This window comes from Patiria miniata, unplaced genomic scaffold (assembly GCF_015706575.1).
Source record: "Patiria miniata isolate m_02_andy unplaced genomic scaffold, ASM1570657v1 HiC_scaffold_4, whole genome shotgun sequence".
NCBI lineage: Eukaryota > Metazoa > Echinodermata > Asteroidea > Valvatida > Asterinidae > Patiria > Patiria miniata.
Window position 1 is genome coordinate 1,113,497 of NW_024037071.1, and position 23,235 is coordinate 1,136,731.

The 23,235-nt window shown below is 41.0% G+C and overlaps 1 protein-coding gene across 1 annotated transcript in view; it reads left to right on the forward strand.

The window, feature by feature from the left end:
- The first annotated feature begins 9,663 nt into the window (after nt 1-9,663).
- The window catches only part of LOC119740040, a 43,948-nt gene continuing 30,376 nt past the window's right edge, over nt 9,664-23,235 (forward strand). The window contains exons 1-6 of the mRNA XM_038215238.1: nt 9,664-9,808; nt 18,216-18,275; nt 18,796-18,921; nt 19,294-19,398; nt 19,757-19,852; nt 21,551-21,871. Of these exons, the coding sequence (XP_038071166.1) occupies nt 9,664-9,808; nt 18,216-18,275; nt 18,796-18,921; nt 19,294-19,398; nt 19,757-19,852; nt 21,551-21,871 (853 nt within the window). The remainder of the gene's footprint in view (nt 9,809-18,215; nt 18,276-18,795; nt 18,922-19,293; nt 19,399-19,756; nt 19,853-21,550; nt 21,872-23,235) is intronic.

The window sequence follows — 23,235 nt, forward strand, 5'->3', positions numbered from 1 at the left end:
TTTGGCCCACCCCAAAATTGTGTTCTGGATCCACCCTTGAGTAGAACATGTACCGGTACACGAAATTATGTAGGCTATGTGTTTTTTTTAATAAATGAAGAATAAAATCGCCATCCCCTTCTTTTATTTTCCCGGCCTCAGAGAGAGATTTACGTCTGGTTCTCTACAAAAAAATTTTTTTTAAAGCAAAATGATTAAAAAAAACCTAGTTCGTTAAAGTTTGTACTCGAAGTTAATTCTTTTGTAAATTCCAGGGGAAATTTAATACGAATTATGCTCGGTTTTTCTTATTTTTAAATGAATATGATCAGGATTAACAACGTCCCTCAAATAATAGCGTCAAAATATATTCCAAAATATATTCTAGAGTAAAACATTTTCACAAAATAATGTAGGCCATGCATTTTATTTTTTAGATACACGAAGAATTAATCGTCATCCCTTTTGCCTCAAATAGAGAGAAATCAAATAAATAGGGGTTATTTTAATACGACTTAGTATGTCTTGTTCTCTCGATTTATTTTTAAAGTAAAACGATTTCAAACACCCTAGCCCATTAAGTTCTGAACCCTCAGTTAATTCTTTTGTAGATTCCAGGGGAAATTTTAATACGAATTATGCTTAGTTTTTCCTAATTTTAAAAGGAATACGAATAAGATTATCAACAGCCCTTTGACTTCAAACTTAATTTCAAAATGTATTCCGAAATATTTTAGAGTAACATTTACAAAAATAATGTAGGCCATGCAGTTTTATTTTTTTAATAAGCGAAGAATAAAATCGTACTACGAAAAAAGACATCGGGAGCCTTTATTTGGACTTGGAATATCATCCCCCAATCGTTTATCTATGTGCATGTACACAACACGGAGGTGAAATTTCACGTTCAATTCAGGTTCCCACATTTTTCGCATAAAGGTTTCCCCTGTCTCTGAGAAAAAAAAATGCCCAAATAAAATCTCAGCTCCGAAAAGCCTTTCCAGAGAATGATAGCCTTGACCAAGGCTATCAGCTTGTTCCCATATGAGCTTGTTCCCGCTACCGCACAAACACCGCGCGCGCAACGACACAATGTTGTACTATACCGTTAGCCCCAACGACCCTTGCGTGTGCTTTGTGTGCATGTACGTACGCCCCACACACACTTCCGCAAACAGCCGTACAGTAAGTCGACGCGGAAGATATCTTGCGCCTCGACTTACTGTACGGCTGTTTGCGGAAGTGTGTGTGTTGCGCGCGTACGTACATGCACACAAAGCACACGCAAGGGTCGTTGAGGCTAACGGTATAGTACAACTAGTGATTGTGTCGCGGCGCGCGCGGTGCATGTGCGGTAGCGGGAACAAGCTCGTATGGGAACAACTGATAGCCTTGGTCAAGGCAAAGAGAATGATTGATAGCCGCATTGTTCAAATTGATACAATGCTACTCTTGTTCATTACAAAGCATATACATTTGGGTTCAGCTGTAGGCCACCGAACTTTAAGGCCTTTGATAACAGCTCAGGAATGCTGCCACTTTCGGGAAATTTGTGCAGACAAACTTTTTCATATTTTGGAATTTGGAATTTTGATGCAGTTTGCATTTCCGTTAAATTAAAGTTTGTTTTTTTGTTTTCTTTTTAAGAAAATCGGCGCCCCCCCCAAAAAAAAAATACAAATAAACGATTTTCCTCAGGCCTTGACATTTCTTGAAGTGATTCGACAACACTTGCAGAATGCAGACGATTCATTTCGTCTTAAATTATTTAGCCAGCAGACTTCAAAAGAACATGGAAAAAAATGGATGGTTAAAGTGTATACAAGTGTATATACAAAGTAAGTATATATGTGACCGCAGTTACCTCACATTATACTGGGACACAGGCGGCAGTCTTTTTGAAGTCTTGACTTAACATTTAAACGCTACGGGGAAATTTTGCTAATATCATCAATTTTTTTTATGACAACCGAGATGGTTTTGAAATAAAGTTTTATTTCTTCTTTTTGTTTGTAAAGACTATTCGTAATGTAATACTCAGCAGGCTTATAAGTTATACAACATTTTTCAAAGGAATTGGGACGGAGAAATTTTCTGGGCCGGTTGATTTGCTCAGCCGTGGGGTGGGGTGGGGGTAGGGGCTGCTTGGGGCAGGCTGTCCCCTAATGAAATTCAATTTATTTTATTTTCTTTGTTTGCAAGGCAAATTTCTGGGTAGAAATGTATGTTTTAATAGTAAACATGACTTTTTTTGGCTCGCTCGCTCCGCTCGCTCGCAAAATAACACATGTTCATATTTTTCACCCGGGGGCTGTCATCAGCACCTTCTAATTTTGGGGTTCATTTTCAACTTACATCAACAGTGACTTTAAATTCTATATTTGATAGGCAAAAATAGTGTTATTAAAAGTAAAAAATAAACATTGTGAATTTTGCTCTTAATGGCTTAAAGTACTCATGATGTAGGAGAGAACATCTTGAATCGTAGAGCTTCCAGTGCCCTCAACCCTGCCCGCAAGGGATTTCGCGCTTCAGTCTCGTTATGTGTGCAACGCGCACAAAGTTTTTGTGCCCCCCCCCCTTTTTGAAAATCCTGGATCCGCCCCTGATCCCGAATAAACATTCTTGATGGCATCAAGAGAAATTAGCCCCGATTCGCTGATTGTAAGAAATACTTACTTTACACATCTTTGGGAATGACGGTTTTTCAATTATTTTCCTCAAAATGCCAGCATGCCAGAAGGAATAATTTCATCACTCTCTTTGAATCAATTCAAATTTTCAAACAATATTTTGGTTTGTTAGTTTTTGTATAGATGTTCTAGTCTGTACCTTTAAATATCAAGTCGAAACTAGTGATTATCCATTTGTTTTTGCGTTATGAGAAAATAAACTAATCATAAAATGACGGAAAACTATTTTATAAGATTCCACGTATGAAATATACTTGTCCACCCAACTAGTGGACATGTATGTCGGAATACGTAATACTGAGATAAACCCAGAAAGGTGAACAGACAAACGATTTGACTTTGGGCGCACTGAGTTTTGAAAAGGCCGGGAAAACCGATATTAGTCTTTCTCTGAACCGATGTTATGCAGGGTGTGTCATAAAACTGCAATGATGCAGAAGAGCCATCTTTTTTTTCTCAAACCTTATGTTGAAGTTTTGAACTGTATAAATGTTGAAAGAATCCGTTAGTTAACCACATGCAATGTGCGGAAGAAAATGACGACAATTGCATTTACCATTTGTCTTTTGTGAACCTTTTTGGCTGCGGTACCCGTTTTTGTGCATAAGAGCCCCAAAACAGAGCCGTTCTTTTTCCATGAGTTCTAGAGCAAAGATAGCCAGAGAGTGTCAAATTTTTTTGAGTAGAATGAAATGTTAAAATTTTAATAATTCATAAAAAAATAAACCGATGACGTCATAAGTCGTCACATCGAACTTTTTGTATTCATAATACCATCTAGCTTCCCACCAAGTTTCATGACGATAGGACGTCCCTTATAGGCCTATGTGTTTGTAAAATGGCATTTTTGATGACGCCATCACGACGTCGCACTCTTTTCACGTGTAAACGCGTTTACACAAACCAGCCCCTTGAACCTGACATTGTTTATTAATGTAAATAGATCCTCGGCAGTCCATCTAGATTCGTCGTGAATACATGGTTTTGCTGTGAAAGCCCCGTGAAACTGGGTGTTTCTTGGCATGTTTTTTTTTTTAACAGACATTTTTTTTAACAGACATTAATGAATCCCCCTTTTGCAAAGTTGACGAATTCCACACGTCAACATAATCCGTCTAGCTTTTTTCATCGTAAATTTCACGGTCTCCTGAACACCGGCGCCATCGCAACGACAAAAGCAACAAACACCAGGTTTTGGTCTGTTCGACGACCAGCATAATATGGAGAACTTGCGTCGTTCACCGCCCAAGATTACCGTTAAACAATTTTGCTTCGAATCTTAGCACTCTCCACAAACTCCCCCGCGACAAATCTCATTGTCTATAACTTATTACCTCGCACAGAAAAATAAAGTTTATGGTTTCGTTTGCTACCGTTATGCAATCTATCGAATAAAAGTCACATTTTCTCTATTAATAAACTAAAATTGTCCTTTTATAGTCTCAATCAACTTTTACATAAAAGTCGGATGAAAGTGGCCAGGATCGCCTCAGATTTCATCACAGAGCTTCCATTCTGTTGCTCTTAATATAGAGAGAGCGAGCGACAGTGTGTATTTACATTATACCTGGAACAAAAGGCAGTAATATGGGGACAATGGGACCCCGCAAGTCCGTCTTTAGAAATCTCAGTATCATGATTGTATCAGGCTATGGGTGGATGGGATTGGTGATCTTGTCATCCTTTACGTCTGAGGACTTGGGACAATGGGTTACTTGTGATAAGAATAACCCCGGGGACATGAGCGCTAGCAAGGTCCTCTGGAGGTTTTCGTATATGGGACGTGTCGAGAAAACGGCCAAACACATGTGATGTACAAGGGTCCTCATAAGTATAGTCATGCGGGGGAAAAAAACCGACACTGTGGGTTGGAATTCAGGTATACAGAGTGTGTCAAAAGGCGAAACATTCAGAAAACATATAATTAAAACTGTTTAAACACTTTTCACCCCATTCCGTTTGGGTCCCTAGATCCAGAAATACAATCAATTAAGTGAAAGAATAGGCACTGAAGTTTACACTCTTTCACTTAATTTCTGGATCTGGAAGAAAAAACATTCTACAGTTTTAGTTTTTTGTTTTCTGAATGTTGCACTTTTTGGCACACTCTGTACGGGTAGATAGGCAGACAGGTAAATAGCAACAAAAACTGGATAGTAATATATCAAAAACATGGAATAAGGCCCCCCAAAAAAATGTCTCCGGTTTCTGGTATGGAGCTTGCCCAAAAAGTGGTGCGGCGACGCGGCTTTTTTTTTTTACCTGTTTTTTTTTTTTGCTTCAAATGTCGGCTGATGACTGCAAATGGTGCCCGACTAAACTTTGTGCAAATATGGGAGTCCAGAGGGGCCACATAAAGCTTATTCTCGATCATAACCCCATATTAAAACACGTTGAAATTGTACAGCAGCAGGATTCCAGTCAAACCAGTGAGTTTGGCGGTTTTGAGACATCATCTTTCATTGACATTTTTTTTTCATTTTGCCGACGCGCATGGCTACGGCGACGCGCGCGCATACCAGAAACTGGAGACGTTTTTTGTTTGGCCTAAACAAAGGACATACAAGCGAGGTAACTTCATGCATGCCCCTGTAGTTAGAGTGAGGGTCAGAATGGGCGAACTATCAGGCTTCTAATGGCGTTTTTGTTGATTCAAATCATATGGAATTATTGATGGGTGAAATTGAATATCGGATACTCGTGTTCGTGGCAATAAAGGGTCACAACTAGTTAGCTCTGACCCGTCTTTCAAACTTGTTTCTCTGAAGCATTCGAGAATATATTGGAGTCTTTCGATCTATTTTGCAATAGAGCTAATGGATATTTTTTTCGAATGGCGAATTTGCATTGCAACTGTAGAAACTGCCCAAACGAGCCATTCACAAATACCTATCGGTCAAAAAGTCAAAACAAGTCGAAAAATCTTTAATTTTTCTAACAATTTTGTTCAACAATTTACTTCGTATGTTGTGAAACACCCGTCTTGCCATGTCTATGGTACGTGTATTGTAGTTAAAACCAGCCGGTGTTTTAATCAAGGAATTTAAAATCACCCATGTGAAGCTTTTTATTTGACCAGTAGGAACAGGTAAACTGTCTCTGGCATATATGAATTCTCTTTCATTCTAGTAACCTTCAAAGTATTAGTCAATGGAATATCCCATTGCACAGCAATTTCGAAGATTAATATTTTGCAAAACATATTATGACATTCAGAATCTGGCCATTTAGTGTGCGCCTTCTATAAGGTCTTCCGTAACCTGTTGTTGTTTTACAAAAACATGACAGCCGAATCGATCAATCAACAACATAGTCCACATACCGTAAAACCAGCCGGTGTTTTAATCAAGGAATTTAAAATCACCCAAATGTGAAGCTTTTTATTTGACCAGTAGGAACGGGTAAACTGTCTCTGGCATATTTGAATTCTTTTTCATTCTAGTAACCTTCAAAGTATTAGTCAATGGAATATCCCCTTGCACAGCAATTTCGAAGATTATTATTATGCAAAACATATTATGACATCCAGAATCCGGCCATTTAGTGTGCGCCTTCTATAAGGTCTTCCGTAACCTGTTGTTGTTTTACAAAAACATGACAGCCGAATCGACCAATCAACAACTTAGTCCACATACCGGTATCTGATCTGAAGTCGACTCAGATTGGCTGGGTCGCATAAAATTTGCATGTCTGATCCTCAGACTACCAAGGTATGGGCTTCCCCTTTGAGATCACGCAAGGCATGATGGGAAACAACATGGCGCAGCAAGGTCTGGAAACGAGGTTGGCTTGAACGTGCATTGTAAAATATAACCTCAACTGCACAATCAGCAAGGCTATGCATCACCTCCCCTATTTGAAGCCCAACCCAACTTAATCCGCAAGTATACGGTCAGACACACACAAAAAAAGCTATTGTACAGTAACGAAAATGAAAAATTTTGCACTGGTGAAAAAAGACGTAGGCCTATGAATCGAAAAGGGCAGTCTTTACAGATTATTGGCGGGGGTGTAGATACTGCCTATGAACCTGAACGCGAAGCTAGGTGAGGGTCGTGTGTGAGCGTTTGTGATTTGCCAGCGGCACTGTTGATCTTGTCTGCAATTATGACTTAAATTTGGCTGGTTCCGTCTATGGGGACCGACAGGAAGAACTGTACTTCAAAATGGTCCGTATATCCTTCTTTGGCATTTTCTCGTTTCTCGTCACTACTCTATGTATGACGACATTGGTAACTGTTTCTGCCCATGGTAAACCGAATTACACAAACGCAGCAAATAAAGAGTTTAAGCTATTGAAAGAGTTCGTGTTATTGCTAGACTTAACTCAAGTCGGAATTGCCTTAAGTCGGTGTCTCCAAAATAAAAGGGGAAAAAATTAAAAATCACCAAAGCCACTTAATTTTAGTTTACATATTTCCAGAAGCACGACAAGTTACACTTGCGGCGATGCTTTATCTGTAGTATATATCGTCAATGGTCATGATTGTTCAGCTAGTTCACACAGTGTGATAAATATTCAAGTTAGGGTGCGTGATGTGATTGGTTAAAATACGATGTATGTCTTAATTGGTCAACTTAAAAACAGTTTTTGATGACGTCATCGTCCGAAAAGGCGCCCTCAAGCGGCACATCCAAAAATATATCATTTTTAATTTTAAAAGCCATTTTGTCGAAACTATGTCTTTATTTCATAACACATTTACATGTAAATGTGTTATGAAATAAGACACTTTTTGTTCGCATGTGAAATGTGTTCGTGCTTGATGCAGGTTCATAGTCTGGTTCCCAGACCAAAAGATTCTGACTATTCCTGATGAATCTTAGGGGCCATTCAGAAGTTTCAATGTTATAAAATTTCGATCTTTTTTCCAAATTGTGGGTGGGTGGGTCAAGCTAAATAATTGAAAATCGAAATTCACTTTCCATGGAAAAAAGATTAAAAAACAAAACAAAGAAAGATGGATCTTTTGACTTGCCTGAACTACGCGCAAGCGTTCCGATATCGCGATGCGTGTTTCTTTTCCAACTTCGTCCCCTGTATGTACTGTCAGTGTCGTAGCCAGGAATTTTTCAGTGGGGGGGGGGGGGGGGAGGGGGGGGCGCTGGGGGGGGGGGGCTGGAACATTTCATGGGGGGGGAGCGTCATGTAGATCAATGATAATTTTTTTAGAAACTCAAAATCTCAGTGGGGGAGGCGACTGGGGGGCGACAAGGTTTCATGGGGGGGGGCTGTCGCCCCCACGCCCCCCCCCCCCGTGGCTACGCCACTGCAGGTCATACAGTTAAAGTTTATGTAAACTTGTATGAAAAGTCAAAGAAAAGTAACTCCCATGATCTATTTGGCACCAAGTTTGTGTTAACTTGCCGGTAACGCCCTAAAAAATTATCCAGACAAATATATTTATTTTGTAACATTTTATGTTCGTCTGTCGGACTTCTATGCTGTTATGTTTACTTTTAGGTACCTTCAATGGTACTATGTTTAATTAACATCTTCATTTGTTTAATTAAACTAATAACGCACATATAGTTGCCAAATATGGCACTAACAAGTTTGAGGTCGGCAATTTCGTCTTTAAAAATCTGGGTACGTCGGGTTACCGTACACACAATTGTCCTGGAAACAACAGTACCAAAGTACAGAAAGTCGTACGCAAGAGCTCCCCAGCAATCGCTGACGCCATTATGATTCCAAAATTTCTCACTGTGTCACACAGTGAAATAACTAAACAGCGTCGTTGTATTGTGAACACATAAAAGCATTCGAGTCGCGTTCTTGCACACTTTCCTCAAGTCAACATAGATATCCTTGAACCACTGCCCCTGCTTTGCATTTCAAGAAATTTCTATGTACAGTCACCAGACTCTATTCAGTAAAGTCCCCGTCAAAACGAAACTAAACAATCCACGTGCATAACGCACGGCTACACCATCGTACAGCGTGGCAGGGATTCAATTATTTTATTTTAAATCTTAAAACATAAAATAAAAGCTAAAAGTTGGACAGGCTGCCACGGATATGTAAAAGTAAAAAAAAAACAATTGTCATCAGACATTTATCCAAACCCCTGCCAATAAAACAGATTTAAAATTCCATTCATAAAAATTAAAGTACTATTGAAAAGTAAATTGTACAAATAATACGAGACGAGACATGACGAGACATGACGAGACGAGACAAGACGGGGAGATGAGACAAGACTCAGCAAAAAAATCATAGAGTGAAACATTGGACAAGCCAGACAGATACAAAAATATAAAAACGAACTAATAAATAAATACTCTTACAACCCAACAAACAAACAAACAAACAAAACAAACAACCAGACTCAATAACGGGAATGAATGACGAACGGGCTAAAAAGATTATTACAAACAAAACAAAACAAACCCGAGAAACAAAAGCAATCCCATTCCCCAGAGAGAAAAATGCAAACCATAAAAACAAACAACCTAGTTGACATACATAGGTCTACACTCACATTAAATACACACACTAAAGAAACAACAAGAAAATACCCGGGAACAAAATGAAATAAGACACAATTTTACATTGACGATAAAATAAATATGACTGCAATAATTCCTCCCTCAGTTTTGAAAGAAAAGATTCACAACCTTTCATAGTTAAAACTTTTTCTAATTTTAACACGGTGACTTCGGAGAACATCAATGAGGCAATTGAACAGTTCTCTTATCTTGTAATCCATGTGTCTATCAGTTCTGTTTCAAGTGGTGAAACGTTAAAGGCTGTGCGACGGAGCTGCCCTGCAATTCATTCCTGAAATTATTGTTGCATTCCCTATTAGTTCATTAACTTTATATTAGAATCAACATTATTATCTATGATAACGAATTTGGCGGGAAACAGAGCTTTCACACAGTGACTTTACTGGTTTATTTAACTTCGTGGGGATTCCTCCAACCGTCAGGCTTTTCCTTGGTTTCAACACCGGTGTCGGAGTCTCACAAACTGGGGGAACCAAGTATGCCAAAGATTCTAGCTGAACCGAGTGGGCACGGTACGAGCTTTCGCTTTGCAGAGACGGCCGGACTGAAGCGGGAGCGGACAGCTACAGTGACGGGGAAGCAACAGCTGGACGAGGCCAGCGAGTGTACCGGATCACACTATAGTTCGAGCCATGGTGTGCATGGTCAACCGGGGCCAGTGGCGTAGCCAGGAATTTTTCAGTGGGGGGGGGGGGGGGGCTGGAACATTTCATGGGCCCCCGGGGGGGGGGGCGTCATGTAGATCAATGATAATTTTTTTAGAAACTCAAAATCTCAGTGGGGGGGGGGGGGGGGGGGGGCGGCGACTGGGGGGGCGACAAGGTTTCATGGGGGGGGGCTGTCGCCCCCCCCCCCCCCACACGCCCCCCCCCCCCCCCCCCCGTGGCTACGCCACTGTGTACTGTACATGTACATGTACGTCATGTAGGCCTACGTGTATCCAATCGCTATAAAAACTGGACTATTCAACCACTGGACTCCAACACTACGAGGACCGCAGCCTGTGATGTGATGTCTGCCCAAACCTGATGTTTTCTTTCGCTCGTACCCCCACCCTGCAAACAGGCCTAGCGGGGGGGGGGGGGGGGGGGGGGGGGGTACGAGCGAATGTTTTTCTCAGCTACCTCACGTGACAGGCACAATCTCGTATGTCACATGTCATCCACCTCATCCAGAAAACGACAAAACCACGGTCATCTTTGTGGCTTCCCAAACTGCAACCTGTCATTCCCAACAGCATATCAGCTGGCAAAAAACAAGAAAACTGAAGGTCACCAGTGCAAAAGAGGAAGACCGACAACTTCACGCCGTCACTGAACTAGACACACATGTACATGGTGTTCAAGTACATGTACATGCAAGTGCATGTACATGTACATGTTCAGTTTTTTATTAATCGAAATAAGGGGTGGGTGGGTCAAAATAATGTGGAAAAAAGGTCGAAATTTTAAAACATTGAAAATTCTGAAATGGCCCTTTAGGTCAGGCAGCCTCCGTGGCTAAAATAAACATGACGACATTGATGACCCTTTTTCAAAGCTCGGCTTCGTTTCCGATTTCGCTTTATCACTTTTAGCTTTTAATGTTCGATCTGATCAAATTTTTAAGTAAATCACACACTAATCACTTGCTTCGTAATATCATACAGTTATGATAATACAGTTTGATGTTTCTGTAAGATAACATTGACTAATGTTGATCTGGAATCTTCAAAACTAGGCACCCAATAGCACTGTTAGCAGGCGGAGCCGAATGAAGACAATCTCAGTAACGGTCGTCAAATTCAAAATTGTACATGACGCAGCAAAAAGTTCGCCCATACGATCCGAGTATAATTGATGCACAAAATCGTCGTGGAATTTCAACTTTTCTAAATGAAAGCACTGAATATCAATTATCAACTCATTTTTAAAAAAAAATTAATAAGCAATAAGCAGTTAATTAAACCTATATTATATTCGGAAATATTCGGGCGCTATCCGATTGTCGACGAAACGAATTCGGCAAACTTCGGAAATTTTCAGAAAAAGGAGGAATTCCTCCCGTTTTAGTCACGTGACGTAAATTGTAATACAATGTATTACCGGAGGCTACCGGACCTAAGATTCATCAGGAATAGTCAGAATCTTTTGGTCTGGGAACCAGACTAGCAGGTACAGGGGTGTCCCTCTCTCCACAACACAACAAGTGTATACAACAAGTGTATACATTTCGACATTATGGAGCCTTGACGTTTCTAGTGGCTTTAAAATCTTTCAATCAATTCAGTTTATTATGCCACAGACAATAAACAACATCAAAAGCATGAAAAATCACAAACAAAATTTAGTTTTACATAAATATTTGTTTAATATGGCCGCTAATTTGTCCGGGCCCGCTTCTTCTGGGACACACTGTATACAGAGAGAAACCTCAAATGAAAACAAACCAAATTTCTTCCAAACTGTTCACGGCATGATGATAAAAAATGATATAAAATTGAAGCCTGGTTCAAAGAATGTGAATCATTTTAAATCCGTCATTTTGATCGGTGTCTAAATACTTTGTTTGTACACCACATAATAATTCCCAATAAACAGTTGGCCTTTGGCTTCAAAACGCTGTGACGTTACTAATAAAAAAAATTAAACATTCATTATAATTTCCATATTTTTAGAAGTTCCTTTCACCTCACGATAAAACATGTATTTTCTTTGAACTAAATCGGTATTCGGTTTGCGCATTTTTAACTGCTGACGTCATCAAGCAGGAAACAACGTGTACGTGTATTAAATGTACTGAAATTTATAAAAAAAAAAACAAAGACGGGCTTTAAAAAAAAAACGATTCAGACCAATGGTTCATGGGAAGGGCTGAATTTAATTAAAACAAAATCTGTTCTGACATACTGGCATATTCACAATAGGACAATGTCCCGTGCAAAAGTCGTCGGTCCGATCACTCAGCGTTTTATTGTTTTCTTAAACACGAATCTCTACCCACCAGAGCGTTGTTACGTGGTTCCTCGTAACTTGACTTTAATTCGTATTGTCTTTTTAAAAAGAGGGCGCACTTATTAACAAATAGCGGTCGCAACCGAAAACAATTTTGTCAACACGGAGCAAAGCAGGTATTTTTCTGGATTATTGTGCAAGACAAACAGCTCGAATTTCTGGGGTCGCAAAAGTGGACCCCGAAATTCGTTCTCGCATGCATAATACAGGAATAACACAAAAACGCCCAGTTTTTTAAGGGATAGTTGTGTGGATGTTTATATCCTACTTTTAAATCTTATTTCCGATTATCATCATCTCGTTCAAAGCGCGTTTTGTAGCCCAATTGAGCTGTTCCAGGACCAAGTGTCCCTTTAAGACAAGATAATTTTGCGGTAGCACCATGTGAATAAATCTCTTTTCTGAGTATGTGTGGTTCTGAAAAGAACTACTATCTTGTCTTAGTATCTACTATCTTGTCTTAGTACCTTTCCACCATGCAAACCTTCAAATCTCAAGACATGTTGTATTGTTTTCCCCCAACAGTTAGACAGGTTTTTCAGTACATTTTGACTTCAATTAGGCAGTGTTCTTTCCGTATTGACAATAATTATTACGGCGGTGATCACATTTTGTGAAGCGCGCCCTCTTTTGAAAGAGCTTTTTTTCAGCTTTAATTTGGCTTGTACTTTTTGCTCAGCCCCGTGTTTGTTGTAAATATTATTCTTATTGTTTAACAATCTCTCTCCAAATTCAACGCCCTTCTTGAATTTATCACGAACAATGAGTAGAACAAATTTCAATAATTGAACACAGCATGTATTTTTTGAGTTAACGTCCCCACAACAAGTGCGCATGAACATTATAACTGAGGTACACAATGTTATGTTTATTATAGGTCAGCACCCCAGCACACTGCTTTTTTTAAGACAAACGCAAGCCTCTAGTATTAGAATGTAGATGTTCAGCTGGTCTTTACAAAGCCCGCTTAGAGTAATGATTCACAAACAAACATTCCATAGTTACGAGCAAATACTGGAGAGACTGCACACATTTTTTTTGTAGGTTTGTGTGATTCAAGTCATGCGAATTCAAATCTGTCAATTCCAAGATTTTATGTTGAGAGAATATTGCATTTGCAGTACAATTCAGTGTCATTACATTTTTTTCTAGAAGATTCCTTCTATCCTGGAGAATCCTCCCTCCAAGCAGTATTCTCTTCTTCTTCTTTTTTAAAGATTAACACACACTGATCATCAACTGAAAAAAACATGTTAGGAAAGAATAATTCAACACACCAATGAATTCCAAAAATCCCAACTATAGACCATTTTAAGCCAGCCCTACCCAGGCTAACTATTTTAAGACTGTCTTAATACTTAGACCGTGTCATTGCAATGGTCTAACTTATAGACTGACTGACAGCCAGAGCTTTTAGACCGTTTAATGCGCATAGACAGCTTTAAGACCGGTTATTGCAATCCGCCCCTGGTTTGAATATCCCAAACCTACCCCGTGATTTATCAACAGTTGGCGGTAGCAATTGCCATTGCATCAACGTACCTTCACATAACGCTTTATTGTGCCTACGCTACACAATGTAGTGCCTCCTACTATCTCTCGGAAATTGCACACGTCTGCAATTTATCGTACACGTCCACAGTTAATTAAATGTTTCACAGCATGATCGCCTAATGTAAAGTGGGGACGAGTAGTAAGCTAAGGGCTAAAGGCTTAGAATGTGCTTACGGATTGCGGAGGAATAACTTCGCCAGGTGATCTGTCCTCAGACGCCTTGTTTTCGTCTCTTGTCGATATTGCCGTCGGAAGCCACAGGTATGTCGCTTTTGCTCTTAGAATTCTCTCATTTTATTGTAGGTCTCGGGTGCCGTTTCCGCACACCATTATATCTAAAGTGACCGCTAGTAAATATAGAAACACTTGAATGACTTTCGAACGTCTAAACTGTGACCGTGGGTGAAAATGAGCCTGTATTATTTGTGCCGTTTTACGCTGTTGTACGGTCCTTGTGTGGTTTCATGCACAGTATTGTGCAATGGCGGCGCGTGTGTGACCGCAGTGCCTGACCGCAGCGCGCGCTATGCATGTTGCATTGTGTATTGTGAATGCACACGCGCGGTTTATAGACATTTGAACTGCCAACCAGTGGTTGGCACTTTTTGCCGACTTTTTGCCGACGGGGGTTCAAAACCCCCCCCCCCCCTCCCCATCCCCCCCATCCCCCCCCCCCCCGCCCCCCCCCCCCCCCCCCCCCCCCCCCCCCGCTCTGACACACGCAGAATATGAATATTACAAACATGATCAGATCGGATATAGAAATCAAACGGGCCTGAACCCCCCCCCCTCCCACCAAAATTCAAAATAGCCTACATAGTAATAAGTGTTCATTGTTGCGTAACGATAAGTAGCACACGTATAGGCCTACCACTAACGAGGCTGCCGTATACAATTGTCCAAACAAATGAAAACAGTTGACTCATTACTGCCCGAAACGGCGACTTCAATTGACTTCAAAATCTTGTTCTTCAAATCTGTTCGTCCATGAAGCCAAAACAGATACACACGGCAATGTTCCAGGTTTCTCCGCCTATTATTAAGACAAATTGTTTTTGAGGAGAATTTTAAGGAAGCCTGGTGGCTGAGTGGTTAGATTCGTCGTCCACGAATCGCGGAGTCCGGGATCGAATCCCGTCGGTGTCTTTTTGCTTTTCAACACACGCGTTCTATTCAGTCATTATAAGATGTTTAATTTCCCGTCGTTAAATACCAGCAGTACCTTAGCTTGATCGGTAAGCACTGCTGCTGGTACTGTCCGCGAGTTCCAGGTTGGCACCTTCGTACAGGTTCAGGGCATGTGGTCCACTCGGAGGATCAGGGCTTAGGGGCCGCCCTGTTCCTCCCTTAGCTCTGTGCTTTTACATGGTGACTGGCCCTCCGGGGTTACATGGATGGACAGGGAAGGAAGTGTGTATTGGCCGGTGTCACATGAAAATCCGACTCCTATGAAAATCGGACCCCTTTTCCCTATTATTGGTTAATCCCTCTCACGTGACCGGTCACTTTCCTAATTACCATACTTACGCATGCGCGGTATTACCAATGAGTCCGAATTTCATAGAAACGTAAATTCACGCTACACCGGGACACCCGAGAGCCCAGAAGAGTCCTAAGGGGTTGGCTGGGGCATTGTTATGGCTCAGACCGATCCCTGAATGCTTGGCTAGCACATAACTTTTTCAGATTTTTTTTTGCCTTTTTTTTTTTAACTTTGGTTTAATTAGTTTCATGATTACATCTGCTCGGCAGGCCTATGGTAGTATTAAAACAAAACAAAACAAAGGTCTATGTAATAAATCAATGAATTTTTAATAATTGACTATAATCAAAACAAAGTTTTGTTCCATCAATATGACTATGCCATTATTAATGTCGCAATTTTCAATTGAAGTAAGAAACGCAGTATGAAATATTGTATGTACATTGTAATGTGTTTATTACATGTTTCAAAATTATAACGTTTCTTTAGTTCTGAACATTTCCCAAATATACAGATATTCGCAAAATAGGAAGACGCAAGAAAACAAAGCCCCTCACCTTAAAACTGGAACTACAAAATAGAAAACAAAGTCAAGTGGAAAACCCCAATGTACCTTAAGGATTGAATTGGAAAATTCCATAACATGGGGCTTTTTAATACAGACTTGCCTTTGACTGTAGTCATGGATCCAGAGGGGCTGGGGCGGGGGTCGAACCCTTCTCCTGCTCTCACACAATAAAGTATGTACATGTGTATCTGAATCTGACGGGCCTCAACCACTCCCCTCCTCCCAACCCATCCCCAGCAAAAGTTACTAGATCCACCTCTGACGTAAGTTGGTACATTGATATGAAATGTGATATCGGCTTATCACTATTTTGACCCAAATGAAGTTGCTGTAGCTCATGTAGGATGAGAAAATGAAATGAGGTAATTAATTATTGTTGGAGTCCCCAGAATGTGGGAAGGCCTGTGGGCCACGACCAAGCAGCTAGGCAGCAGGATATCAGCCGATGGCTTGTCCGTTCAGTTGCCTTTTGACACCTTGAAAAACTGCCGATGAGGAATCTGCCAAACGCGCGGAACCCAATAGGCGGCAGGGGCGGAACCAGACATTTTGGCAAGGGGGGGGGGGGGGCGGAGTTCATCAACCCCCCAAAAAATCTGCCATGTAGACAGGTTTTTTTTCTCTGGACTTGGCCTTCGAAAATCATGGGGGGGGGGGGGGGGGGACTCGCACCATACTATTTTGGGTGCGGTTCAAATTCGACGATTATTAATGCTATATTATTACAGAATAGCGTTCAATATCCCACCACGAAGCTGCCTCTGCTGTCCGTATGTAGTGCACAGGTGGACGTTATTACCAGTATATATTTTTGGGGGTGTCAGAGCGGAGGGGGGGGGGGGGTTCCTATTATTTTCAGGAGAATTTCTACGGAAAAAAATATTGTTTAACAGAGCTGGGGGTTTGGAACACCCGCCTCCCCCCCCCCACCTCCTGGATAGAGGCCTGGGCGACTCTTGTACAGTGCTGGAATTTGATAGTATCTGCTGGCGCGACGTCTTTCCATAGTCGTCGTGTCAAAAGTCTTACTTATGATCGTAAATAGCTATGTTGTTTACAATTACAAATGGAATTAAATCCCCAAAATCGAAAATTTCAACGACCTTTCAAATGAGACATCGCACGAAACAAATCGGCCCATACCAAGCTATCAATCATTTAATTTCAACTTTCGAATTAAGAGCGGGACGCTCCTAATTCGTTTTGAATAGTGTGCGCAATTTCAGAACTGGAGCGCGTCAGTTAAAGCCAACTTTCAAATCTGAGTAAAGGCCTGCAAACTCAAACAAGCAAATTTATTTGTTACAGGACATAATAATTCCTTCATATTTCGTTCGGAAAAGAAAATTCAAATTTTTTAAAAGGCACGTGGGCTCTATATACCAACTTTTAAAAATGTCATACTTTATAAAAATGTGTGCGTGACGCATCGATGAAGTATTTCGAAGATCTCTTAAAATGGATGCCGCTGTTTGATATTTGTTGTTCTAAGTTTTACCGACATTCTTAGCGCCGATAATACCCACCTCAGGGCAATGTCATAGGGGTGGGGTGTTGTACAGTTGCAAATTGCAACCGGCGACAGATTTTATAAGAGCGAGCCGGGAGGGGAGGGTGAGCGGGAAGGGGCCGGCAACATCATCGGAAAAAGCGAGTAGCGTCAGTCGGCAGCTATGGAGAGCGCCACCTACTGTCCGAGAGCGTCCATACAAGGGCCCGCTTTTAACAGTGTCCCTATATGGGTGCAATAAAGACCCCAATGATAAATGGCCCCACTTCAGAAAGTCAGGAAATATACTCACAATTTACCCCCAAGGTGTTCGAGACACACATCGAGCTTAAAGCTTATTTCATGGTCTTTCTTTAACTTGATGAACAAGTTTGGGAGAAATTTCCACCCAAATATAATCATCCCTTAAAATAATAGTCCTGAAGCCCATCGCCATTTTGAATAACGTTCCCCCCACTCCATTGCAAAAGAGAGCGCTTTTAGGGCCTAATTTCATCCAAATTTCATACAAGCTCACGTTCCAGTGCACGGCTCCCATCCCTCTTTTGTACAAATCCCCAAGTTCATGGCCCACAGTGTGCTCAAATACTGAATAATTATGAGGGCATGTAAATCGTGATTTGGCAATCGGGCAATTTCGGACCGATTTACTGGCCTGTACCTACAACCCTGGCCAAATCTCGCTGGGCCCCCACCCTCGCGATCCCCCGGCCCCCGTTCAATTTTGTCTCTCATTGCGCGGTGTGTGCTCCATCAGCTGGGGACAACAACATTGACCGGAGGAGCGGGGGAGTGGGTGACCGTAATAGTTTTCATACATTCAAGAGGAGAAGAAAGTTGCACAAAACGTATTCCTAAGAAAATTCATCTCACCCTTTTAGAAATCCAGAACCTTGATGAATTTAACGCTTTTCCCACACAGAGTCGACGACAGCCGTACAAGATTCAAGGACTCTTTCTCCCGATGATTCCTCAGGAGAAGGTATGTATACGTTCGTTATACCCGTGACCCCAAAAATGCAACCCTGAAACATGTGGGGGGTTTTCAAAAACGTGATCGGTGAATTTTAAGTTTGAGTCTGAGAGTTTTTTTCTTTCAAATACTAAAAACAAATCATGAAAACAGCACATTGGGTTGCTGAGAAAATGCTAAATATTTAAAAGAAGTGATTGTTCATCCTTTCCGAAAGTGCTTCAAACAGCGAAAAATGTTACTGTATTTATATAAGCCCTCTGCGCAATTATCTTTCATTTGTGCAATTTCTTTCATCTTTGAAATATTGATGATGCATGAATGGGTTTAAAGTAGAACTTAAAAGGATAAGATACCTGTTCATGTGGAAAATAAAAGGTATTTCCATCAAATTCATTTGTACTCTTGTCATGTTATGTACCGTGTTGTTTGTAAGGATAATAAGGACTCTTAAAGTTATTGAAATGATTAAGAATATAAACACAAACCATTAAAGACATTTTTGTCAATATAATTTCTTCATTGACAGCAACCTGCGTTGATCGATGCTCAACCGAAGGCAGTAGGGGAGGTTGTTTTTGTGACGCATTGTGCTCACAATATGGTGACTGCTGTTCAGATTTTGAATCTTATTGCAGACTCCCGGAGAATCGAGGTAGGGCCTATTTGGTTTTCTTTTTTACAATTTTATTTACACTAAACATTGACTGCTTTATAGTAAAACTAGCCTCCCTCGGTGATCCATGGAGCATTCTACTTTCCCTCGGCTTCGCCTCTGGACAATGCTTCATGGATCACCTCGTGATGCTATAGTTATTACTACACCACTCAAAGCAGTCAATATAGTAGGCCCCTGAGTCATGTGTATAATTTCCATAGGGCTTATTTTGAATTCATTTTGCCTAATGAATATGCCTTCGGTATTTTTTGTACCATTTCAACAGTTGACATTTCTTATCAGTATCAAAGCTCTCATAACTATGAAGCCCGTCATCACTTCACCTGGCCTTCTCTTACTTATTTAAAGCTCTTTCGGTTATCGGAAAGCCAGCTACACAGAGCACCACTTTCGGTGCAGCCTACGCAGCAGGAAATGCTTTAGATGGTAGTACCGACACATTCTCCCTCACTGGTGAGTCTATAAACTGCAGCAAAAATACTTAAACTCGATCCACATGTGAGATTCGTTTGCGAGTTTACTCTCTTTGTTCGTTGCAATAAATTTCAGCAATAAACATCGCCCTGGCCCTGCGTGTGGACAGTAGTTACAAGACGCTGCATTTGCAAAGTGCATGCTTCATTCTCAAAATCGTGCAGTGAAATGCACTCTCATAATTTTACCAATCTGTAATTATTTTTTGCTGTCAATCTTGGGGGTTCGCATCCGTGAGTAAAGTTTTCAGATATTGTTCTTCAATTCATGCTTCAATCTTAAATTCATGTGGCGAAATAAGACTGTACTATTTCTTCCAATCCTTGTTACTTTGCAGCCAACGGGGATTCGCATCCATTGTGGCAAGTGGACTTACAGAATGTTCACTGTTTGGGAACAGTTACTGTCAGTCTCGGACTAGAAGGCTGCTGCGGTGAGTTAATATGAGTTAATATGCTGTTTGAATGTGATGTATCGGCCAACCGATCCCACAAGCTCGGTGGTCGAGTGGTAAGACATCTCCACTAGAAAGTGAGGTCGTGGGTCCGATCCCCCTCCCCCCTCCCGAGTGATTTTTTCTCACTTTCACTCGGTGGGTAACACATTGAGGCTACAGTGTTTATTCAAAGACGGTGAGCAAACGCAAAATTGCATTTACATAACCCCGATGTGAAATAGCCTTCTCTTTATATTGCAACCCGTCTATCGCTTGACCTCAGAACGCAGCATAGACCACCATGGCACTTTATGGCAGATACTGTGAACTGTATAAGTGCTGTTTATTATTATCATTATACATTATACATAAGACACCATATCGTAATTTCTTCGCACGATGGGAGACATCGGTCATAAGGGAGACATGAAGCACAATTTTGTCGCAATTAGGTTATATTTGTTGCTCGTGGTCTAATTAGTAAACCAACCGAAATTCGTGGGAAAAGGACAAGGGAATATTGGGTTAGGGCACATTTAAGTTTGAAACATTTTTGTGCACAAGTCTATGGGGATGTCTCCCAAAATGTCCAATCCAGGGTAATATTTACTATTATTATTATTGTAATAACAGTTTGCACACGACTGAGTTGAGAAACATTACCAATTAATTTACAGCGATACAAACATCACTAATCATGCAAATTGGTTGAATTCACATAAAATACTACCCCTGGATCCATACATGTTATTGACTAGTACTTGTGAAAATGTCACGTAATTTGCGTACTCCATTCCCAAATTATTTTAATTATAAGATCACAAAACTCCGCTGTCCACCACTGATCATTCACCGTTTTACGAACTGATGAATACCCATTAAATACAACGAATCATTTACGTTTTCCAGCCTCCACGGATGAACGAAAACTGGCAACGAAAACATACAAAAATCGCAATTAACATTATGTTCCTCATATTATTCAAAACACAGAATCGGACAGTAACAAATTGTATTTTAGCCTAATCTTGTGTCTAATCTTGAATTCTCACTTTGCTCCACAGCTTCCGGTGGCATTTAATAGAGACAGTCACGAACAAGGATTCTTGTAGTAAAACATTCATAACTTCTGAAAGCATTTATCAATTTCAGTAAAAAAAATTTCAGATGAGTGGAAGGACATGCTCTTTTAACTTCATTTGTGTATCAAATTTAAATGCTTAAATTTATTGATTGGTGACTTTCTTGACTCACTTTGTATATCTGAATATTATCTTACGAAACAACTTCCCTTTTTTATAAACAACAGCTAGTCGACCATTCTTCCACATAATTTTCTAACAAGTAGTGCGAGAATGTACGAAAAGTATCTTTTTTTTATAGCCCCTGCCTTCCGATAACAAATAACTAATCTACTCGACCTATACGCCTACCGTACCTGCCCTAATAAAATTAAATCACCATTTCTGGCACTTTTAAAAATGATAAGCAATTTGAAAAAAAGGGAATAATTTGTTTCTGTAAAAGCAGTGAAACGACAGTACGGCATAGATTGCAAGTTTCGAGAAGGGACCATCTTGGAACAAAGTTACTATGCCAGCTCCACTTAATTTCATTATCTTCTACGAACAAAACGCAGATATCCTTTTTTCTTTGTTGCTTATTGCCAATTAATACCCGTTGCCTATCCGGCAGTTCGTCTACGGGACGGAGGGTCCATGTACGAAGGCCGAGTGGAGGTCTACGCCAACGGCCAGTGGGGCACCGTGTGCGACGACCAGTGGGACCTGAACGACGCCAACGTGGTCTGCCGTGAGCTGGGCTTCGGAGCGGCCGTGACAGCGGCCTCAGAGGCCGCGTACGGCCAGGGACAGGGACCGATACAGCTGGACAATGTGGCATGCACGGGGCAAGAGAGTTCCATCTTCGACTGCTCGCATAATGGCATACAGCAGCACAACTGCGGGCATCACGAAGACGCTGGGGTGGAGTGCTCAGAGCCGACAAATGGAGAAGGTAAATATAGAATTACTGGAAAGAATATAGAATTTGTTGTTACTCACAACTCACTGGCCTAGGGATGCATGACACTTGAGACACAGCCGAGGATGCAATATGTCCTTGACTGGGTTGTCAACAATTCTTTTGATGGCAATATATCAAACGATGGAGGTAGTAACTTTCTATACGGAGACGCGAACGTACCCCCCCCCCCCCCCCAGGGCGGATCCAGAACACAATTTTGGGGGGGGGGGGCCAAAATAATTTTGGTCCCCCAAAAAAGTGGGTCAAAAAAATTACGACGTGGGGTTCGGGGCCCGCTTAAGGGCCCCGAATTTTTTGGGGGATTCTAGATGCTCTGTGGTGCGATCTGAGGCAATTTCTGACCACTTTAACCAATTTTTTTTGAGGAAAAGATGGTGGTGTACTCATTGCCTGACTTTATTACGATGTCACATAAAAAAAAAAAATTGGTTTCGTTTGGGGGGGGGCCATGGCCCCCTTTGGCCCCCCCTGGATCCGCCCTTGCCCCCCCCCCCCCTCCACTCCCCTGCTCTGACACTCACACAAACATTAAAAAAATTATGATAATAATAAAAAAGATGACATTCTGCCTGTCCGCAACAATCGGACATAAAACAATCTGTCGAGCCTGACCCCCCACCCCTGCAACAACTCCTGGCTCCGCCCCTGCTCTCGCATGCCTTTTAATTAGTCTATAACTTGCCTTTGCCTTTATCATCATCATCATCAGCTTTACATGGCACTTTAATAGGTCTAAAAATTTGATAATAGGTCGAGAACTTCCCCAGGTTTCGTTACAATAAGTTAACTAGGAGATGCCCTGCAGCCCCCTTGATATTTGATGTTGACAACGCCCACGCCTTAAAATGTTCATTGAATGCCAAGTACATTGTACTACGTGTGTACAGCAAATGGGGATCGTTGCGTACAAAAGGGAATTCCCCTTGAGTGTCTCGTTTTACGACTGTTTTATGTTAACTATTGAGCCACATGTAACGGTTGTTTGATAGACCAATGTATTCATATAAATGACTTCCCTTTTTTTTTTTAATAAACAACAGCTAGTCGACCATTCTTCCACATAATTTTCTAACAAGTTGTGCATGCGAGAATGTACGAAACGTGTCCTGTCTTTTTTTATAGCCCCTGCCTACCGATTACAAATAACCAATCTACTCCACCTATACGCCTACCGTACCTGCCCTAATAAAATAACTTCACTATTTCTGGCACTTTGAAAAATATGATAAGTTCAAAAAAGGGATTAATTTGTTTCTGTAAAAGCAGTGAAACGACAGTGCGGCATAGATTGCAAGTTTCGAGATGGGACCATCTTGGAACAAAGTTACTATGCC